Source organism: Microtus oregoni, unplaced genomic scaffold, assembly GCF_018167655.1.
Source record: "Microtus oregoni isolate MIOR12 unplaced genomic scaffold, Mior012 000037F_ref0000500, whole genome shotgun sequence".
In the NCBI taxonomy this organism is placed as follows: Eukaryota; Metazoa; Chordata; class Mammalia; order Rodentia; family Cricetidae; genus Microtus; species Microtus oregoni.
Window position 1 is genome coordinate 19,426,300 of NW_024543096.1, and position 22,919 is coordinate 19,449,218.

At 39.9% G+C, this 22,919-nt stretch overlaps 1 protein-coding gene across 9 annotated transcripts in view; it reads right to left on the reverse strand.

The window, feature by feature from the left end:
• The window catches only part of Scn3a (sodium voltage-gated channel alpha subunit 3), a 107,788-nt gene that overhangs the window by 4,153 nt on the left and 80,716 nt on the right, over window positions 1-22,919 (reverse strand). For all 9 annotated transcript variants that reach the window (XM_041631660.1, XM_041631658.1, XM_041631656.1 and 6 more), the window contains 9 exons: window positions 21,368-21,488; window positions 19,891-20,045; window positions 18,654-18,827; window positions 10,529-10,651; window positions 6,446-6,718; window positions 5,559-5,612; window positions 4,892-5,029; window positions 3,702-3,806; window positions 1,383-1,653 (listed from right to left, as the gene is read on the reverse strand). In XM_041631660.1, the coding sequence (XP_041487594.1) occupies window positions 1,383-1,653; window positions 3,702-3,806; window positions 4,892-5,029; window positions 5,559-5,612; window positions 6,446-6,718; window positions 10,529-10,651; window positions 18,654-18,827; window positions 19,891-20,045; window positions 21,368-21,488 (1,414 nt within the window). The remainder of the gene's footprint in view (window positions 1-1,382; window positions 1,654-3,701; window positions 3,807-4,891; window positions 5,030-5,558; window positions 5,613-6,445; window positions 6,719-10,528; window positions 10,652-18,653; window positions 18,828-19,890; window positions 20,046-21,367; window positions 21,489-22,919) is intronic.

The window sequence follows — 22,919 nt, forward strand, 5'->3', positions numbered from 1 at the left end:
TTCCCAATGGCAGTGGCATTCTTTAGTTTGAGAAAAGTTGACTATATCTGGCCTATAGTTTCTAAATGTATAGTTTTATAATATCCTCATTTCCTCTTTCTGCCTGTTAAGACCCCACCTTTTTGCAAGAGCTGTATCAAATGTCATTTATCTAACTTCTGAAAGACTGTTAAATGCTTTGGACAGTGTTGGCTATTGCTTAATTTTTTTTAATTATATATAGTACTGTTTAAATGAGAATGGTTCCCATAGGCTCATATATTTGAATGCTTGGTCCCCAGCTAGTGGATCTGTTTGGGAAGGATTAGGAGGTGTGGCCTTGTTGGGGTAATATGGCTTTGTTGTAGTAGGTGTGGCTTTGTTGTAGTACTATGGCCTTATTGGAGTATGTATGACCTTGCTGGAGTAGGTGTGGCTTTTTTGGAGTAGGTGTGGCTTTGTTGGAGTGGGGGTACAAACTTGTTAGAGTGGGTATATCACTGGGAGTGGACTTTGAGGTTTTTAAAGCCCATACCAGACTCAATCTCTCATTCCTTCTCTGCCTGCTACCTAAGGATCAGGATGTAAAGCTCTCAGCTACTGCTCTAGTGCCATGCCTACCTGTTTGTCATGGTGATCACAGACTAACTCTTCGAAACAGTAAGCAAGCCCCTAATTAGATGCTTTCTTGTGTAAGAGTTGCCTTGGTGTCTTCACAGCAGTGAGACAGTGATACTGCTGTGTTATGATGATGTGTTTTAAAGTCAGGTGCCTCATCCTTAAGCCTATTTACCTCTGGCAGAATGTTGTGGTTTGAGTGTAAGCCATTCCCCACAGGCTCAAGAGTTTGGACCTTTGCCATGATGCTGCTTGTGCTGTTTTGGAAAGTTGTGGAATCTTCAGGAGTTGAAGACTTATGGGGAAAAATTATGGGGTCATTGGTGGGGGGCAGGGCTTGAGGTTTTATACCACAGCTCAATTTCCTGTTCTCGCTCTCCATCTCAAATACAGGTACACTTTAGCCAACTGACCTTGTGTCCCATGCCAGGCTTCCCACACCAGGATAGAGTGTATCCCTACAACTGTGAGCCAGAATATGCCCTTCCTCTGTAAATTACTTCCTCTTGATTACTGTGTCCCAACAATGAGAAAGGTAACTAACATGAAGAGGATACGCTGAGTTGTTTCCTGCTTTCTTCACCCTTCCCCCGAACCCATTACTAATACTTTAACTTCTGACCCATTAACTTGGTGAAGAAAGTCAAGTTTCAAAATTTTATCTAAATATGATAGCATTGAAATTATCCTTCTGCACACTCCATTATTCTCCCATTGTATTTCTGCAGCAGGATTTGGAGGAAATGTTCTCTAGGAGCATGTCTCTGTGGTCCAAGTGCTCTTACCTACGATCGAGAGAATGACCACCACAAAGTCAAAGATGTTCCAACCGATAGTGAAGTAGTAGTATCGGAGGGAGATGAGCTTTAGCACAAACTCCCCAGTGAATAGGACGATGAATACAAGGTTGATGCGGGACAAAACCAGGGTCATGTATTTGCTCTGGTCGTCAGTCTCCACCATCATGGTGACCATGTTAAGGCAGATGAGGATCATGATGCTGATGTCAAAGACTTGCCTGGTTACAAAGTCAAAGACCATCCCTTGAAATTTGTTCTAGAATGAGAGGGAAGATAAGGTTACTGAATACATCACATAAATAGCGATCTGGTAACATCACAGATCCAGACGAGGCTCTCATGTATGCACCCTCCTTAAGATACTCTAAACAGTCTTTAAGCTCCAGTTTACTTCCTATTGTTTTTTTGTAAAATGAGAAGAACCGTACCACATGCCAGTAACGAGCATACTTGCTTTATTTGGGTTACCTAGTAAGACAGAACTGAATAAGCCAGAAACTGGTGGAAGCTGGCTAAAAATATGTAGAGCCTGTTTGTTTAACCATGAAAGTTTTTATACAGATGATTTCAAACAGTAGTGAAGATGTATGAAAAGGTAAATACAGACTTTTCAATTAATAATCTGCTTCATTTAAATATTTCAAGAATTTTCTGTTATTCCTTATTTTTCCCTCAAATTATGTTAGTTATACTTATTCAATTCTATTTGTTAATTTGCTAATTTATCTGTCCCCCCATCATATTTTCCTATCTATGCTTCAACAAGAATTCATAAAAGGATTAGAGCACTGTTGGGTCTTCCAGAGGACCCAGGTTCAATCCCTAACACTCACACGGTGGCTCATAACTCTTTGTAACTGTAGTTCCTGGGTATCTGATTCTCTCTTCTGGATTCCATGGGTACAGGCAAGTACATGGTGCACAGACATATGCATAAGCCCAATGCCTCCCACACACAGCTTTTTAGAAATGCATGAAAAATGCGTGCCTAATTAATACCTGTTTCAGGAGACATATGCCTTTAAAGTCCCATGTAAATCCAAGTGCAAATCTGGTTTTGTTTGATAACTAAAAATAATTTATAATACACACAGAAAATCCCATGGCTTATGGGAAAAAAATTCAAGGTCATAAACCAAGCATGTTTGCAGATATCAGTGACTTTTGGTGAAGCAGACAGATTCATTCCTTTCCGGGTTCAGTGTCTTCCCATCCTTCCTCCTTGTACTACATCTCCGAGTTTCAAATACCTTTCAATGCATAGTAAGATGATGTCACTGATGAGGGTTCATGAAACTTTTCAATGGAGAGTTTTGATGACCACAGGCTTTGTGGTCAGGAGTACAGTTACCTTATGGGCCTCAGTGACCTTTCTCAGAGGGTAGATGAGTTAGGGTGCAGCTCTGAGCATGACCCATCATCATCATGCCATTCTACGTTTGTAAGTGTTGCACACTATGCCTTTGAAAGATCTTTATTCTCTTTCTGGTGACACAAAGTTTTTGAGAGAGTTTTTCTTTCTAAGCAAGTTGGAAATGTTTTCTAGTCTCAAGAGTGAGAGAACCCCAAAAGACAAATGGTTTTCTCCTGTGTAGAACCTAAATTTAATATATATCAAGTCATAGATAATATGGAGAAATTATACCATGAATCTAGATAGACAGGGAAGCATGAGGAAGGAGAGGATGGAAGGGGTAGGGGGAGCTATGAAATGAGTGTGATGTGAAAACGAAAGAGCTTACTATTGGGGGGGGGGTGCAGGAAGGCAACCAGAATGCAGGGTGCAGAGGAAGTAAGGGGAGCAGCAGAAGAGGAAAGTTACAACAGAGTCTAATGATACACATGTATGAAAATGTTATAAAAGTATTTACCTTGTGTGATACCTTAAAAGCTAGTAACAGAAGGAAAAGCTAAAATGAGATTTATACTAGGGAGGAAACAAGAGCATAGAGCAAGGGAATGGTGGTGGGCTGGGTCGTCTGGGACCCTCCATCTACTTAAAAAGAAAAATAAAGTCAGAGGAGTAGCCACCAGACACATTGGCAGCAGGAGAGTGAATCTTGGTTCAGGGCCAGTTCTTGGGAACTCTAAGTTGGAGATTTCAACACACTAGCTACTCAGAACATCCCAGAATTTTAGGAACTTGACACTTGTTACCAAGTTTGTATCTGTAGACTGTACCGCACAGTATAAGATTTGTGAATCGTGCTATAGATTGGTGGTATCACCCTCTGTGTTCTGATCTAGACACTATCATTAAAATATCATCTTAGACTCTTAATGAATACAAGATACCCTTCATACCGAAGGCCGAGGGATGGGCTTCTGTGGTTTTTTGGAGCCGAGTTTCTTCATTGCATTGTAATACTTCTTCTGTTCTTCCGTCATAAAGATGTCCTGACCTCCAAAGTAAACACACAGAATAACCTGGTTACAATCCCAAGCTGTGTCACAATAACATTATAACTAAAGTACTTCTGAGTCCTCCTTTGATCTTTTCTCAATTTTAAGTGGATTTTATCTTGCTAAATATAGATTCATTAATCTGCTTTTCTCATTTATGTGAAATACTGCAGAGTTTAATATTATGCAAAGCCCATAAGCATGCAAAATTCTGATTAATACAGCATCCTAATTAGATTATATTATATTCACAATGCATTTTAAAGTACTCAAATATTTATTTTCAGTGAGCCAAATATCTTTTATTCCTCTCTTACAATTGAGAGTTTTACTGCTGTATGCAACAGTTTTTAGCATTTTTGTTCATCAAACAATGTGATTGGTATGAGAATTGCAAAGGTATATAACATGGTGTCATACTTTTTACGTGGGTAGGTCATTGGAAAGGAAGGTGGATAAATGTGCAATCTTATGCAAAAGGGGGAAAGGCATAAAAAAAAGAACAAGTAAATGAACAGGAAGAAGGAAGAAAAGTTATTGTAGACACAACATCAAATTGAGAGAGTCAGGATTAAGCTTAAGACTTTAAAGGATAATATAGAGTTTGCTGGGCAATGCACCTCAGGAAGAGAAAATATCACATATAAAGCCACGGAGACAGCAGTGTGTGTCTGAGTTCAGAAAAGGTCAGAAAGATTCCTGCTGTTGCCATCTGACAAGTTCTGTTGATGATGTGCATGAATGGGGGAACGAGTAAGTAACAGGGTCAGGGCTGAAAAACGAGGTGTGGGGGAAGAGGAGGCTGAGGTATTGGTGAGGGTAATTCCTGAAAGACTCCATAAGCCATGCTAAGAGCTGGGTAACCACTGGATGTCCTGAAATAATGGTTATATTTCTGGGCCAGAAAGATAGCTGCACAGAGGGTGAAAGGAGAGAAGCCACTGAGTAGGGACTGGAGCCTAAATGGCTACAGAGCAAGAGTGGAAATAATAGAAATCCAATCTCTTGGAGTCATGACTCCAAGTATCTGGTTGGCTGGGTGCCACACAGGAGCTCTGAGCAGGGAAGGGTGAGCCATGGGAGACACTCATCTTCTTCTTTTGCTGGTTGAAGTTGTCTATGATGACACCGATGAACAGATTGAGAGTGAAGAACGACCCAAAGATGATGAAGATGACAAAGTATAAATACATATACAGATTTTCTTCATATACAGGCTGGAGTTTGACCTAAACAATAGTGAAAATACGGAATACTATTAGCAACGTGGACACTTCAACTAAATAATGTAGTGAGTGTTGCTACTTCCTATGAGCATGTCTTATCATGTTTTCTGATATTATTTTACAATATAATTATTTTCTCAAAGTAGCATGACATTTGAAAATTTCACTTTTTAAATCCAACATGTTTTTCCATTATAACCTTCCTGCCAACTATTCTACAGAACAAATAACACTGATAAAAAATGCATCTAACAGTTGGAATAGCTCTATTTGCAGGGCTGATGTGATATCTCATTTTCCATGTAATCTGACAGCTTTGTAGAGTTAGACATACTACCTATTACATATCGTACCTCCCGGGACCAAACTACTATCACCAGATAAGCACCTGTCTTAAAACAACCGTTTCTACCTGCATTGGTAAATACTTTGGGTTTACGCACTGTAGAATTCTGGGTCTCTCGGGTCAGTTCTCACCAATGTCTACTGGGGATAATCTAGAAGCTGCGAGCAGTGTCTGCAAGCTACTTACGTCCCGCGAATCAACAGCTGCATACATAATATCCATCCAGCCTTTGAATGTGGCCTGTAAACAATACATATTAGAATATGTATGAATATCTCACCTAACTGTATTGCATTTGCCAGACATAAAAACAATGGCGTTGTTTTAAGTATGTGTTCATACATCACCATGACATTTTCTACACACACAGGTATTGAAAGGAGTCAAATGAGGCTCTATGAAATCCCTCCCTACTACCGAATATCAAAATTTGTGTTTAGAGTTTAGAATTTGTTTTCTTTTCTTCCATTTGGAGAAATTCTATTTTTTTTTTTTTTTGGTTTTTCTATAGAAAAATATACCTGGAGATTTGATTAATGAAAATCCCATCTCAATCCCATCTTAATTCCTTCCAGCAACAAGATAAAATTTGTGGTTGAAGCCTGGGTCGTATTCCAACACAATTCATTTTCACTAATAACTGACTAGCAACTGTGCTGTCATAAAGTTAAAAAAATAAACATTACACCTTTGACAATGTATCCCTTAAGATTTCACATGTACAATGACCTCATATTATTTTACACATTGCTATGGAAATATCTGGCTAAAAATTTATGCATTTAATTTATAAATATGATATGTAACATATTTCAATCTATACAATTTTTACATAAAATTAAAAAATTGAAATAATTGTCAGTGATATAACATGAAAAACACAGGAAGAAGAAATAAATTCTGTGAAAACATTAAGATTGCATTCTTGGGGGATATAAAATCACTGTAATGTCTCCCTCACAGACAGATAATTAATTAGAAGCATCATCAACTACCTTCCTATCCTACTTTTGAATATGAATTATTCAGAGAACAACACAGAATGTTATCAGATTTGCACAGTAGCCACTTACCACTTGCAGCAACGCCAGGTAGCCCGCCCCCACGTTGTCAAAGTTGACTTTCACGTTCTTCCACCGGGCTTGCTTGCCAAGAGCTTGGCAATCACTGAAATTGTTGACTTCGCTCACGTTCAGCGTGTTGCCTGTTGTCATGTTAACACAGTGATAGAACTTTCCAGCAAACAGATTCACACCCATGATACTAAATATCAGCCAGAAGATGAGACACACCAGTAGCACGTTCATGATGGAGGGGATTGCACCAACAAGAGCGTTCACAACCACCTGTGGGGGGACAGGAGAGCCATGGCTTGCTGAAATGGAAGCTGTTGCAGATGCATATGCATTCGGCGCTCAGGCACATTTGGAAGGGATTAATTGGGTACCTGGGTAGACAGAAAGTTCTAGAATGTTTGTGTGTGTGTGTGTGTGTGTGTGTGTGTGTGTGTTCTACTGCATATTGACTGGTAGAAGCAAAGAACAGTACAGCTGAAGAGATAAGCAAGAAAGGCAAGCAAAATACAACAGAATTGAAAAGAAATAGACAAAATAGAATAAGATGGAGTCAGAAAGTGCACACTAGGGAAAAGGGGGTGAGGAAGGAATATGCATTAAATGCCAACAGTAGTAATTCTTTGCAGTAGTATATTAATTTTTGTGAACTTGAGTGAATTAATGATGATCTGAAAGATTAAGTACGCAACCCCATCACAGGTAAAGTGCGTAAAAGACAAAATCTGTTTCCTCACGTCAGGTACATTTATATGATCATGAAGGTGAGGATTAGGGGTTTCAAAGTCTTTTGTTTTGTATTAGAAAATCTCTATCTTTTAGACATAGAATGAATTACAGGCAGAGGTAAGATTTCTCTTTAGATGTAAGACTAGAAAACAGATCCTATTATTATTACTTGTCAATTTCCTACATGTTCTCCTTGAGCCTATATTAATCTTTTTTGCTAGGCTGACCTGTTTAGTGAAGAAATTGCCCAACCACCTTTTCTTTCTCAGAATCTAGGAAAGATTAAGATACACTGAAGATCTCATGGATAGCAAAAGTAGTTTTTCTAACTTCACTTATTCTACTCAATAGTGGACTACTCTGCTAAGTATCCTACTCAGTGAAACTATTGTCTTATTTAAAAGTATAGTCAACATTATTTTAGAAATTCACAGAAAAAATGGTAAACTAGCATCAAAATTTGAAATCCAAAATTGTAGTGTTTTCCTGTTAATCCAATTTTATTTCCTTTAGAAACTAAGTCATGTAGATTATCCTTGCTAGTTTTCTTTCCAGATTAAAACTATGTACAATGACCTCTTCCATACTGCTACAAATTCTATCTTCAAATAGATGTGGCTACATTTGGCTGAAATCTTAGGTATTCCATATGAATTAAAAGTACTAATCTTAAGCCGGGCGGTGGTGGCGCACGCCTTTAATCCCAGCACTCGGGAGGCAGAGGCAGGCGGATCTCTGGGAGTTCGAGGCCAGCCTAGTCTACAAGAGCTAGTTCCAGGACAGGAACCAAAAGCTACGGAGAAACCCTGTCTCAAAAAAAAAAAAAAAAAAAAAAAAAAAAAAGTACTAATCTTAGAATATTTTTCAGATAAGAGGAAAATTGTAAGTTTTCAGACTTATTCAATTGATAATTCCTTTCTGTTATAAACTATAAATATGATTGTTGACCAAAGTTCCATGTGAATCCCAAACCACTCAAGCTATTGCCAAGACTCCTAGTTGCTGTCGTTAAAACTGGTGGCGAGGCCCCATCGCTGAAGACAACACCTACACAACTCACTGAACATGGAGAATTAAAGCTGGTGCCTACATAAAGCCTTTATGCCAATGTGCTAGCATCTTTGGTATAGGAGGGTACTCGGTAGGATACCACAGTAGAAATGTATAGAAATGTAAACAAACCCAGCTACAAACCTTCTGATCTACAATGGTGTCTTGCCTGCAGGATATACTAGTGCAATAATGGCAGAAAATTTGTGGGAGTAACCAACCAAACACTGATTTGATTTAAGGTCCACTTCACGAGATGGAACCCATATCCGGCACTGCTTGGGTGACCAAGAACCCGAGAGCTCGGGTAAAACCAAACAATACTGTTCTGAGCAAACAAACAAAAACATAGCAAAAAAATGACATTCTGCTACACTCACAGATCAGTGCCTTGCTCAGCCATTACCAGAGAAGCTTCTCCCTTTAGCAGATGGGAACAAAGACAGAGACCCACTGCCAGACATTATCCAGAGAGTAAGATACCTTGGAACACACAGGCAACCCTAAATGGGATGTCTCCATCAAATTCCTCCCCCCAGGGTTCGGGAAACCCTGCAGGAGAGGAGGCAGAAAGTGTGTAGGAGCTGTGGGGGATGGAGGACACCAAATAAACAAACAAGACCTTTAAATCAATAGGATTGATGTACATACGAACTCACAGAGACTGATTCAGCATGCATGGGGCATGCGGGGGTCTGCTCCAGAGGAATCCTAGAGCTGAAAGGAGAAGTGGACACAGGCCCCCATCTATAACTCAGAAGCTTTCTCCAATTGACAACCACCTGAAAACCTAGCTTTCTCGAAGGGAGTCTCACCAGGAAACAATCTACTCTTATGGGCAGGAGGCAAGCCCAGCTGTAGATGGCTGACAGGAAACAAATTCAACAGTATCTTTAAAGGTTCCTTGTCTTATAATGCTGCGCCAGGACTTTTTTCTTTTTTAAAATTTTATCTTATTTTTCATTTCATATATATTCTCTCTCTTTTTACTCTATGGGTCCTTTGTGTATATTTTAAGGTTTCCTGTTTAGTGATTTTAGTCTTGAGTGTATGGAAGAGTGGGTCTCTGTATTTATATCTGCGTCTTGAACTCTTTTCTTTGTTTTATCTTCTTTCAATGCTTTAAGATTTCTTTTTCTGCCTTATTTTATTATTGTCTCTTAGAAGCCTGTTTGTTTTCTATTGAGAGATAGAAAGGAGTGTATCAGGTGTTGGAGAGGGGGTTGGGCTGAGGGAAGGGAGGGGAAATTGTGATCAGCACATATTATATGAGAAAAATAATCTACCTTAAATAAAAAATAAAACAAACTAAGTTTTCAACACGAAGCTCTGAAGCATCAGGAAGGCTGAGATGGCATCAGACTGCTATTTAGAAGAGATTTCTATGAATTTGTTAGCATAAGCAATGACATAGAATTTGCTGCGGGCAAGCCAAGTGTGTCTCCGCTCACAGTGCTGCGAGAGCAGCTGGAGGGTGGTTTCATTTTCCAGGATGAGTAAATTCTGCAGTCAAGGCTGAAGGGGTTTATTGCCCCAAACAAACCACCTCCTAACATAAAAACCCCATGGCCTTGAAGAAATTCAATATCCACGTGCTTTTGCAAAGCAGATTAAACAAAGCCGGCCTTCTGTGCAAAGCAGTCCTGAAGGCGTGGCAGGCGTGCGTTTTCTGTTGTTGAGACAAGATATCCTTGCTCAGGAGGAGAGCAGGGGAGGACAAGGCTGGTGCTGTGGAAAAACTGAACATCACTCAAGATGTGTGCTTCGAAGATTTGTGGAGCAAAGCCAGCTTGTTAGAAACATGTAGCTAATTATTTGGCAACTCACGGTAGATGTGAGGGATATACCAGTTTTGCTGGGTGCTATGACTTACTTTAATTCAAGAAATAAAGCATTGCCTTTTTAAAATGTTATTACTGATACCTTTTGAGAACAAAAATTTATCTACTGAAAGCTCAGCTGGGATGAATGTTGCCAATAGTCGTTCCAAAGTGACCGAGCAATGTAAATAATAGTGACACATGGAAGTTGGAGTGTGTGTGTGTGTGTGTGTGTGTGTGTGTGTGTCGGGATGCGAGGGAGAGGGACAAGAATTGTGAATTCAAGTCCCAGATGCTGGTATTTGCTTTGTCTCAATTCCTGGGTGTGTGTTTAAATAAACGGCAATTTCCAGAAGAAAGGCTTGCTGTTCTCTGTGGCTTTAGCCCTGAATTATCTAATTCTGCGGGGATCACTGTGTATCTGAGTCACGTCCTGCATGGAAACCTGACTTGAGTTCTAGAGAGCACCGTTGGCTTTTCTTACCCTCATGCCTTCAAAGCGGGATAAGGCTCGGAGGGGCCTCAGCGCTCTCAGCGTCCGCAGGGATTTGATGGCACCAAGTTCGGAGTAACCAAGAGCATTGGCTACCAGGCTAACCAGAGAAACCTGCAGAGGGAAATGAAACTGTTAATCTACTACAAAATCAAGTGTTTGATCATGGCACAGCATATACTGTCCATTCTTCAGTGACAGCCAATGGACGTGTGACCAGCACCCTTCTGGCTTCGTCTTCCACACCCTCTGAAGCTGCCTGCCTCATCCCTAGCTCTGTGTTCACGACCAGTAAAATGTGATACTTATTCATACTTATTAGCACTTAGAGGGATGTCATGTCACAGGCTTCTTTGAGAAATATGTGTATATTTTTATCATTGATAATTCAGGGCTTAGTTCAAAAGCCCAATCCTGTTGCATTACCCTACCAAATAAAACTTAAGACTTCTCTCCTGAGTTGTATGATTTTAAGGTTGTGAATCCTAGAGATACTTGCCAGGAACCAGGGCTGGTCAGCTGGCTAGGTGTTTGATCTCTGCCTCTGTATCACAGAAGCATTTTAAAAGGTGGACGTGAAACTCTGTTCTTAATGTACCTAATATGGTCTGGTTAGATATCAATTAGTGGAGCCATTGTGTTCTCGTTGGATAAATTTGGCATATCATTTATAAAGTTCAAACAACAATGCACTGGATTAATAAGGATAAAATTTATCTGAAAATAGTTTGTCAGGTGTGGATTTCTTAATAATACAATATTCTTCTCATAGTGATCACACATCTTTCTGATACTTGTAATTAAGTTGAATTTTAGTTAAGTATATGCAACAGTAAATGACACACATCCTTTTGGGGGTAGGGGAGGTCATTTGACTTGATATTCTTTCTGTATCCTTCGAGGCCTCCGTTCCCAAGTCTGTATCCATGAAGGCGGATACCACTGCTTGCTTTCATCCACCCTGTCCAGCCATGCAAGAGAGCAAAATGAAATGCTCTCTTCACAGCCAAGAGGGAGAGCTGCACTTGCTCAAGAGATCAGAGTGTAGATGCACAATCCTCACTGCTTGGGTTGCCCTGTGGCCCAGCCAAAGGCTATGAGGGCTTCATGCAATTGAGGTTTTCCAAAGAAGAATACAAAAGTGTTTGAGTGGCATGTGGGTTATCACAGAATTTCTCAGAAAAATGGAACCTGAAATGTCAGCCTGCTGGGTATGTAAGATGAGGACAGTTTAAATAGATTTAGAGGCAGGGACCTCGAAACTACCTGTTCTAATTCTTGAGCTTGGCCAGAAACAGGAGATGACTTTGATTCTGTCCTAGTCACAGGTGGTGAATGCCAGAGAGAGTTCTAATTTCTTATCTCTAAATGAAATGAATACCCTGTTTGCAGGCTACCTGTGAAGTTGTGACTAAAACTCCAGCCCAGACAGAAATTAATTCCTTCTGGTGAATATCCTAGAATTAAATATCTGAAGTTTCATTATAGAAATGGATACACACACACACACACACACACACATATACATGGGTATATATACACACATATGTAATTACACATATTTTCAATTTACTATATACATCAAATCATACATTTTATAATACATAATATATACAAAATTTTGTTTTATAATTCATTGTATATAATATATAACATACAATTTTATATGTTATTATATTTTTGTATATTTATAATTTATTATATTTACTAAATTGTATGCTTTGCAAATTATTTTACAGTCTAAATTCTTTTTTTTTGTATGTTGAAAAGATTAATTGTAATTCTTGTTTTGTCTCTCTTCTCCACGCAAGCATTTAGTTGAAAATAAAAGCCCCTTTTTTTTTTTGTGGAACTATTTACATGCTGCTTTGGTAAAAAGAAAAAACTTCTAACTTTCATGTTTGGGTCAGAAAACTGACAAATGTGGTAGAATATGTATCCTGATTGCAACCCTTGAGACCCAGTTAGATACCTGGGGCGATTAGGGTCTCCACTATTGAAGAAAAGAACATTATCGGAAACTCGGAGGCTGTTAAGGATGGCTAACGGGACTCTGTTGAGGCCCATTGAGGGAAAGCTATTTGCTCCTAGTCAAAGGAATGCACTATTGCTCTGGCCCTGGGTGGAGACTCAACAGTGTGATCTGCTCCACAGACTGGAACATTATGTACTATTGTTTCCTCCCTTAGGAATTAATCCAGCTGGGCTTGTCAATCACCTGACCAGGAGGCCGCCTCTCATGAAGGTCGATTCACCTAAAGCCATGCCAAGGAGCTGAGGAGAATGGTTCTTTCTGTAATGAGATAATGTTCTTATCTCCCCCAGAAGCCTTCGCCCCACTCAGCCACTTGAAGAGCATCGCCAGGCTGTTATGTGGCTCCTCAGCGATGTGTCCGTCTGCTTTACTACGTCAATCAAAACAACAAAGATCCTTCTTCTCCTTTTTCCCTGCACTGGTCAAAGGCTGGGCATGCTTTCCCTGGCATCCTGGGCCTGCCCATGCTTCGAATGCCTTCCCCTAGTCCTTCTATCACATAGCTTCTTATGGATGGCACGGCTTTCTCTCTTCCTCTTCTTCATCTCCTTTTGCTGGGAAAGTCCAGGATTTACAGTTGCCTGCCTTACAGTACTTCTCTGAGCCAGTAATGAATTTGCCCATGAGCTTTATTTTTAACTTTGTTTTATTTTATTATTGTTATTAATGAGGCTAAGAAAGGATCCCCAATTTGTCCTCTGACAAAAGGGATACATATTTTAAAAAGCCAGCTGCATTCCTACCAAAAACTGATAATGGAATGACAGAGTCTCAGAGCTGAACTAGAGCAGAAGTATGCTAAACCACCTGGGTCCATCTAGAAGCCCAGAAGATCACTGACTGTCCTCTGCTTCATTATAATAAGATCTCCATATCACTAGCCTTGCAAAACTATCTGCTACCTTCATTCATAGGATGTCATCAGGAAATACATAAGGGCAGAAAAATAAAATGTTGTATCCTGATTTTTCTCCTTTGGTACAATGGAGTACTACTATTGGACTTTGCCCCTGATAACCATGGCAACAGTTGTCAGGCCTGTAGTAAGAACACTCCCTCCCTCATAAGGGGAAAAAGGGAGGGTCCAAGACTCTCACCTGAGATGCCAGCTATTGTTGCTCTGCTCCCCCCGCCTTAGCTGGAAGGGATTGGGGATATATAGAAAGCAAAAGATTAGTTGAAAGCAGGCTCTGTCATGCAGTTCCCATGAGGGCACCATTCATGATGGGGTGGAATTTTGCTGTGCAGTGTCTATGTTCCTGGTTAAAACTGCTTTACCTGTGCTCTGTAAGAAAACCCAATGAACTACTAGTATCAAGGCAATCTTTGATGAAATTATAATCCGCTCTGCCTTTGGCTCCCCCATAGGTGAGCTGATATTTGTCTCTGTCTCCCCAGAAAAAGATTAATACAACAAAGGAATGTAGGACAATCCCAATACATTCCTAGAATCCCACATCTCGTTGCCTGAACTGATATTTTTTCCCACTAAACATGGCCAAAAGGAGGTATCCAAACCTCTGGGATCCATCTCTCCTCTCCTTCTTTCCTCCCCTCCCTCTCTCCTCTCTGATTGAATGTAGAGCTGCACTCATGCTAGATAAGCATTCTATAAGTTACAGCCCCAGCCTTGCATCTTTCTGTTCCCTTAGATGTGGACTGTGTCCTATAGCAAAGTTTCTCCCCATTCGTCATTCTGTTTCATCTTCAATTGTTTGCTTATTTCTTTACTGGTGATGTAAGCTGGGAAAGGGCTTATGGATGGAAGCCTCAGATTGCTTTCTGAACATGAGATCCCCCACAACACACACACACACACACACACACACACACACACACACAGAGAGAGAGAGAGAGAGAGAGAGAGAGAGAGAGAGACAGAGAGAGAGAGAGAGAGAGAGAGAGAGAGAGAGAGAGACCTTACTACCAGTAAAAATGGGGTGTATACCATAGGACATTTAGTCACAAAGGCTCTCAAATTATGAAATTGCCTGCGTCTTGATCATTGCAGTTTTGTCTATGATAGTGAGACGATGACCTAAATACTCATCTCTGGGCAAAAGATACATCCAGTGTGGTAGATACATCACCGGGGAGCGCTATGTAGTACCTCTAAGTCCTGGTTTGCACAAAATAACTCCATAAACCTTCAAAACACTATTTTTGTTTGTTTAAAAATGAGTGATCTGAATCATGTGATCTCTTCATATTTACTTCTTTGATCCTTTAAGGTGATTACAACAAAATCACACTGCATGTTATTGATGCTGAAAAAAAAAAAAGACCAAATCACAGTGTCTTTGTCAATGGGCACATCATCTTTAATCAACTGCAACCCTGGATTTGAAATGCTGATTTGTTTGACTATGACAATGATTGCATATGTTTATGATGTCTGTAATTGCAAGTGATGAAGATGATTTTGCTGATGGATGATGTTATGCTTGCATAAAAATCTGCAAGGACCACACGCCTTCTAGTTGTTTTCAATACTTTTCAAGTAAATATTAATTCAGTTACACATTTAGCCCATCAGCATTGGTAAAAAAATAGTTTGCATAGTTCTGGAATATTATAACACATTGTGCATTTTTTGAAGATGAGATCATTTTGGTAATAAACAGCTACCCAAATGGATGGAGTCATCTGCCTTGTACAATCATGCGGCACACAGAAGCATGGGTTAAGATGGTCGTCTTATTCTAAGTTGAGCCATCTGCTGTCTGTGGACCTCTTTGTCACCATTCTTCTCACTCAGAACTTTACCCACTTCTTCCATGTGACATCTCTTATCCACGACACCACTGACCTCTGCTTTCTATGTCCTAGCTTCTGTTTTCTGTGGTTACCCCTCTAAATCCCCGTGAAAACTTAGAGGGGAATATGTCTTCCTTTAAAAAATCCCCAAAGACATTTGATTTTCCTTTAAATTGTCACAGCTCAGTCTAATTTACTATTTGTTACTGTTTTGTTTTGTCTTTTGCCCAACTTCTTCACTGTGTTAAAGCACAGATTTTACCTCTGCGGTCCCTTGTTAGTTTCCACTCTGCAGTGAAAGCATGTCTGTAGCTTCAAAAAACATCTCTATCTTGCAAGGCCCTAAATTCACACATGGGATCCTGGCTTCTCTGTTGACTATCTTGACCATCTACACCTGAGTATCTGATAAACATCCCTTTCCTGACCCACCATTCTGCCCGTGTGCCAAACCTGTTTTCTGATAGTCTGCCTCCCAGTTGCTCATTCTGCCTGATACTCAGGTGTTTAAGGTAGAAGAAAACCTGTGTATGAAACTTACTCCATACCCTATCCACAATTTATATAGCACAAATCATGACGTTGGTCTAAGACCAAATCTCCTCTTTACTGGAAGACTAAACAACTTCGTCATCCATCTCTCCACTTCCATTATTTACAAATGTCATTTAAAAATGTTGATTACATCCTTGCATGACTTGACTCCCCAAGCCTCCATCAGCAGGTACTGCACACATAATTACAGTACATAGTGATGGCTTCAGTACCTTCAGACCCCATTTCTGTCTTTCCCCTGTGTCTCATCCCAGGCAAACACAGCAGTTTTCTTCTTGTCCGTGGCATTTCCACGCTTATCCTCCCATCCTCACAACAGAGCTAAGTGGCTCTTTGCCTTTCTGCTCTCTGTTCTTTGAAGGGAGGCTGCCTCTCTCTGCCCACCTCTCAGGGACACCTACTTGGACAGCAGTTGACAACGACTTCCTGCTCCCAATCCGGAGTCACATCCTATCCATGACCCCTTGCTATTGCTCACCAATAATTTTCATTTACACTTGGTTGTTTCCCTAATTGGAGATTGTTTACCATACCCCCTGCCTGCGGAGTACAGTTTCTGCTAGAAGTTGGCCTGTTTCCACCTATCTCCTTTGTCTCCAACACCTTGAGAATCCTATCAGGTTTTCAAAGAGATTTACTGAGTAAGTGGATTAATTTTAAGAGGTTAAAAAGATCATTGTAGCCTCATTTTACATTTAGGTAGGATTTGAAAGAGGTTGCATTTTTTTAAAAACAGAAACATGACTCAAGTATATGAATGCATTTTTCAAAGATATGAAGTATTCCTTGTTCCAAATCCTAACTTTCTGTGGCTGTTTGATATAGGATCAGCAATTTACTTCTAAGATATTTTATTTGGGACTGGGGAGATGCTCCATCAGAGGTTAAGAGTAGCGACTGCTCTTCTAGAGGATCTGGGTTGGATTCCCAGCACCCATTGTGGTTTACAACCAGCTCTAACTCTAGTTCCAGAAGATATGATTTCCTTTTTCATCTTTTGTGGACACCAGGCACACATGTGGTCCACAGACATGTATGCCACCAAAGTATGTATACACATGAAAAGGAAAATAAAAATAAAAAAGATACTTATACTTTGAAAAATAGTGTTAATCTAGTGTAAACTGTAATTCAGTCGATTCAGTCCTTTGAAGATAAGTTGTTATCAACTGATAACCTTAATTTATATATTTTAGATCTTGTTTGGGATTAACGGATAAAAATATAGTATAAAACAACTTGCCTGGAAGTAGAAGGGTTTAACTAATCAGTTCCAATCCGGTAATTTTTTACTCAGTAAAAGACAAATAATTTTGGCATAATTGTCTTATTTCCTTTAAATATTACTAAATAGAATATTAAAAGTGTCACTATTACATATTTTGAGCATTATATAAACCCTTGACCTTGAGAAGTTTAATTTTCTTAGAGAAAGAAATCCACGAGGTTACCTCATCAGTAAATGTTTGCCATACACGACAAGAATAATATATGAACAATCACACAGGAGATGCAGAAGGAAAAGGGAGATCTGAATTGAGGATCAAGAAATTTGGACACAGTGTTAGCTTTGTGACTAGTAGTTATTTCAGGAAAATTATTTAAGCGTCAGTTCCCTAATGTGTTGATTACAAGAAAGGCCAGCTTTCAAGACCCACCCCAGCTACACAAGAAAGAACATTAAACTTCCCTGTGTGCAGAGACTTCCAGGACAACCTAAGATAAATCTCTATTATCCATGAAAGACCAGCCGTGGAGATTGACAGTCATTTGTGGTGTATTCAAAGAAACTTAGTGGAAGATTTCTGATGAACTCAGAGGGTTGAACACATTTTGGCTGTAGGATGAGTGGGTATATGTAAGAAGAGAGACAATAGTAGTTGAACAGACCCAGGCTTGCTAAAATTGCTCTACTGAGTGGATGATCACATACAGAAATCACTGATTCATACTGTAAGAGTTAAGCTAAAAATTGGGTGCTTTTTTTTTTTTATTGCTAAGACACATCCAGAACATAGGACTTGGAGTGCCTTGTTCCACTGGGACGCTGTACAGCCTTAAACTGTGAGACATCACAGACTACAGGACACCAGCTGGCTGTGATTTCCATACTGTGACCCCATTGGTTAGACTGAAAAGATAAAACAGTCCGCAGGCCAGACAGATTCCAGGTTGTGATGTTTCTCTAACCACTGAGCCTATGTCAGTCAGAGCAGACCTTGTCTTACTCTTTCCATGGTAAATTTCTCACTGGTTACTGGGATACCCAACTACTGATTTAACAATATAGAAGCATTTCATTGTATATGTGTCTGATGGAGTATAGTAAATGAATCAATTATTCTTACTTAGTAATAACTACTTTAGTTGCGACTTAAAATACAAATCTCTCAATTCCTACCCCCTCTCAGTCTATCATGACAGTGTCCCCTGGAGATTTTTAAATGATCTCTTAATAAGCTAATTGCTCAGATCCAATCAATCGGCTAAGACTTACTTACATGACGCAACCACAGCCGTCAGCTTGTGGTCCAGAGAAGACTCTATGTGTGTATTTCATCTTAACACTTCTACATTTGGGGCATGCCCTCTATTCTTGCATGTGAGCTACTTCTCATTGGGGAATTTACTGTAGGTTTATTATTATTATTTTAATCTCTACAGTTACATCAGCATGAGTGACTCAAAGTCTCAATCATGGAAATTATATATAAACGATGGAGCCTCCTTCTTTAAAAGTACTTCCTAGACATCATCTCTGGTACTCACATCAACAATCAGGAAGTCCAGCCAGCACCAGGCATTGGTGAAATAGGTTTGAAACCCATAGGCCACCCACTTGAGAAGCATCTCCAGGATGAAGATGTAAGTGAAGACCTTGTCAGCATACTCCAGCATGGTCTTGATGGTCTTTCGCTGCTCAATGTATATATCTTCAAAGGCCTGTGAATCAAGAAAACCTTATTTATTACCAGAATGGCCTGCCTTCCCAAAATGCTTTAAAATATTTTTAGTCTAATATCAAGAACCAAGCAATGATTGAAGCAGTATTGGCTAGGATCACACAAATGTTTTCTATCAGAATAAGTTAAAGGTTATAGCTAGCTGGGGATTAATAGCAAAAGAATGTCAGCATCTTCATTGACCGCATGTGTGTTTTTATCTCTACTTTTCACCCAAAAGTATCTACCTCAATCACAGCAAAAAGACATGCTTCAGTTCATGGAGGATGAACAAAAGATGTTCAGTTCATAAAGGGTAGAATTGGCTTCTTCCAACATTTTCTATGATTTCATTGCTTATTTTCAAAGAGTAAGTTTATTAAACTTAAAGCAAGACACACAGATAATCCATAAGTATAGTAATTATGGCAGACAGGGTGACATTTGACTGTGATGCTAGCATAGCCAGGGAAATGTCTCTGCAACTGGTGTATCAGTGAGGAAAGTATCTGTTGAAAAACACCAGAGGCGAAGTTCCTTCTGACTGTTTCGCGGTTGTTGAGGAATAGTACTTTACACCGTGTGAAGATGTGACACTGTGCTTGGTTTAATAAAAAAGCTAAACAGTCAATATAGCTATATAGCTAGGCAGGAGGTATAGTTGGGACTTTAGAACATGGTTCTGGGAAGAAGAAAGGCGGCTCCCCAGGCAGATGGAGAGGAAGCAGGATGGGCAGTGTAGAGGAAAGTTAACCGAGCCATGAAAAAGAATGTAGATTAAAGGATACGAGTTGATTTGAGTGGGATAAGCCTAACCTATAGGCTGTACTTTTATAATTATATATAAGTCTGTGTATCATTTTTTTGTGAGCTGGCAGCCCAAAATAAAAACCTGCTACACCTGGTTCTGGCTTGTTTTGAACAAAGTTTTGTGGAGAGTTCACAGCTCTGCATGGCACAGATGCACGTGTTCTTTTGATCCCCACACTAAGCAAACACGGCTTGCATTTCCAGAGTCAGGTCCTCCCCTAGAGCCTGGTTCTCCCTAGTACTCCTTCACTCACCAGAGCACCGCTGCTGAGGAGGATCATGAAGACAATGAAGGTCTCGAACCAGTTATGCTCCACAATGCTATAGCAGGTCTTCCTGAGATTCCACCAGATCTTCCCTTTGCCTTCTTCTGTACTTACTTGGCAGAAGGGAAACTTTTTAATACACCCTAAAAGGCAGCATTAGTATAATTAAGAAAAATATGCTTTGATCATTAATTCAAAAAAAATAACTTTTTTTTTTACTTCTCCCTCACCCCAATTCCAGTTCATCATTTTATAGGTCACACTGGCTGCTTTATTGTCTCGTTTTGTTTCAACCCTCTCATATATAATGAGCCATATTTAAACTTACAGGCTTAGAATTGATGGAATTTCTGTATATTTGCTTGAATAAAAAAATAACTTGTTTTAATCCAAGTTAGAGTCTCTTTGCCTTGAGGTCACAGAGGAAAATTGAGTCATTTTTCATCGCATTGGTTTGGAAGCAAAGCCAGATATGAAAAGTTGTTTATTCATATTTCCACGCAACCCAGGTTTTCACTCCCTTCTTTTAAAGGACAGAACATCCCACTGTCTCCCCAGGTGTCAGCCACTGACAGACTTCTCAAGCTAATTTATATTTGGCCTCAGCTCTCTTCTTCGTCACCCCCTGACTCCCCGTGCAGCCAGTGTCTCTTACTCTGCTCTATTCTCTTCCGCCTTTTAGACTTCATGCGATTTCCAATTTCTGTCTAATCTGATGCTCTCTCTGAGCTACTGCCTGTCATGTTGAATCCAACTGCGATGGATCAATAAATCTTCATTGATTTCTGTGCAGGATGAATTGATCACTGTGAGAATGACATGGTGGCATACCAACATTCTACAACACGGCACCATCTCCAAACAGCTCTGGTCAGAACACACGTTAACCAACATTCTACAACACGGCACCATCTCCAAACAGCTCTGGTCAGAGCACACATTAACCAACATTCTACAACACGGCACCATCTCCAAACAGCTCTGGTCAGAGCACACATTAACCAACATTCTACAACACGGCACCATCTCCAAACAGCTCTGGTCAGAGCACACATTAACCAAAATTGAAACTGGGAGGAATGGGATGTCGTTAGTGCAGCAGCTGCAAATCTAGTTACCCTACTCCCTGCATATTTTAAAGGGATAGCTGCGTGGGTATGACAGGGAGCATCATACGTCTCAAATGTTATTATGTTCTGAAAGATAAGGACAACAAACGCAACGCAGAACAAACAACCAAACAACATCCACACTTAGAACACTTCCCTTTGTCCAGGCACAGTCTCTGCTGTAGTCTCTGGACATCTAAGATCTGAGGCGACTTAAGACAGAGCCCTTGGAAGAGACAAGTGAAACAGAAATAAATATGCCCTCACCATTTCTCTTACATGTTTTTTTTTTTTTAAATGAGGCCTATCCAGATCCTGTAATGATGGGACATTTCAACACCTTAGAGGTTCTTTACCTTCAGTAAAGCAAGCTTCCGGTTTAAGGTCTTCTTCAGGTTCAATTTCAGCCTGTTCACCTTCTCGGGGTGGAGCAACATCAACTGTGCTTCCTTCCGAAGAGCTGGTTGCGTTTAATTTCTGGAAACAAAGCCCATGTAAAGGTGTAAATCTCTTCCTCGTTAAACAAGGGATCGGGAAGCACTCTGTCACATGGGAGAAGATGGCGGGGACTAAGGATGGCTCCATAATGCTATTAATGATAACGCGCTAGTGACATGAGCGATGTCTACTCTTCAGACAGAAAGGACAATGGTTAGTGTTGATGGCATGGAAAGACAGACTTGTTTTAGAATCTTCACTTGTGCATGAGCGCAGCGTTCAAACAATTATGAGTACTCCGGCCACAGCAAGAAGAGTCTCATAAAGTTGAGTGTGCTCGCATCTGCTAATGAGTATTTTAATTAAATGCATCAGATCAGATCACAACTCCCACCTCTTTAGATGGGAAGTTTCAGAGGGCAAAAAGCACTGTCAGTTGCTTCTAAGGACTGTCCGTGTTTCTGTAATTTTAGCAAGGCAGGGCTACAGGTTACCATCAATCACACTCATTATGGCTTGGCTTTGAGCTATATTTTCCCTAGCTTACATAATTTTCTCCTCACTTTACTAGCAGAAAATGATGGATCTCCCCCTCTCAGTCTCTTTTGAACTGCATAAATGAATTCAACACTCGCCAAAGAATTCTAAATGAAATGGAAATTTCTCCATAAATGACATTGTCTGGAATCTTTATTAGGAGCTCATTCTGAGTGCAAGGTATGATCAGGCTGCAAATTTTTCCTCTAAATAAATCACTGTGACACGGCACACAGCAAGAATAGCCACCTTAATGTTGCTGGAATAAATATTCAATACGTTTTCTGAGATCATGTAGGAAGACATCACGGATGTGCAATGTTTCATGAAAACTGAGGCAAAGACATGACATACAGCAAAGCTTTCAGGGGACGTAAAGCTTTCAGGGTAGAAGAGAAGTTCATGGACTTGCTAATGGCTTCAAAGCCCCATTAATTTTCAGCAGCTAAGTGTTTGGGTCACACGGCTCTAGCCTTTGGAATAGTTAATGTGATATCCTAAAAAAGCCCAAATGACTCCCCAAACACACTTTCTATTGGGAGAAGTTTGGCTTATAATTCCTGGCTTCCCTTAAATCCCATTGCTAATTATGATTTGAATATTTCTGGATGTGAACTATAAAAAGTTGAAGAGTAACATTAGCATAGTGTTTTCTGTGTTGTGATTGTGAAGGCAACACTAACCATGCCCAACTAAGTATATAAAGAAAATGGCTTTAAGTCAAAATATAATTTAATATATGGTCCCTCCAGGTGAGTTGAATGCTAAGTAGGTGAACTGTCTCATCATTTTGGGCCGATGGCTCTTAGGATTGTTATTGAATAAGAATTTTTACCATCAAATTCCTTGACTTTTGGGAATGTGGGAAAGCTGAGACAGACCTCCTCCTGACAGTTTCTGTTTCTTTCACCCAGGCTATTTTTTATTCTTGGA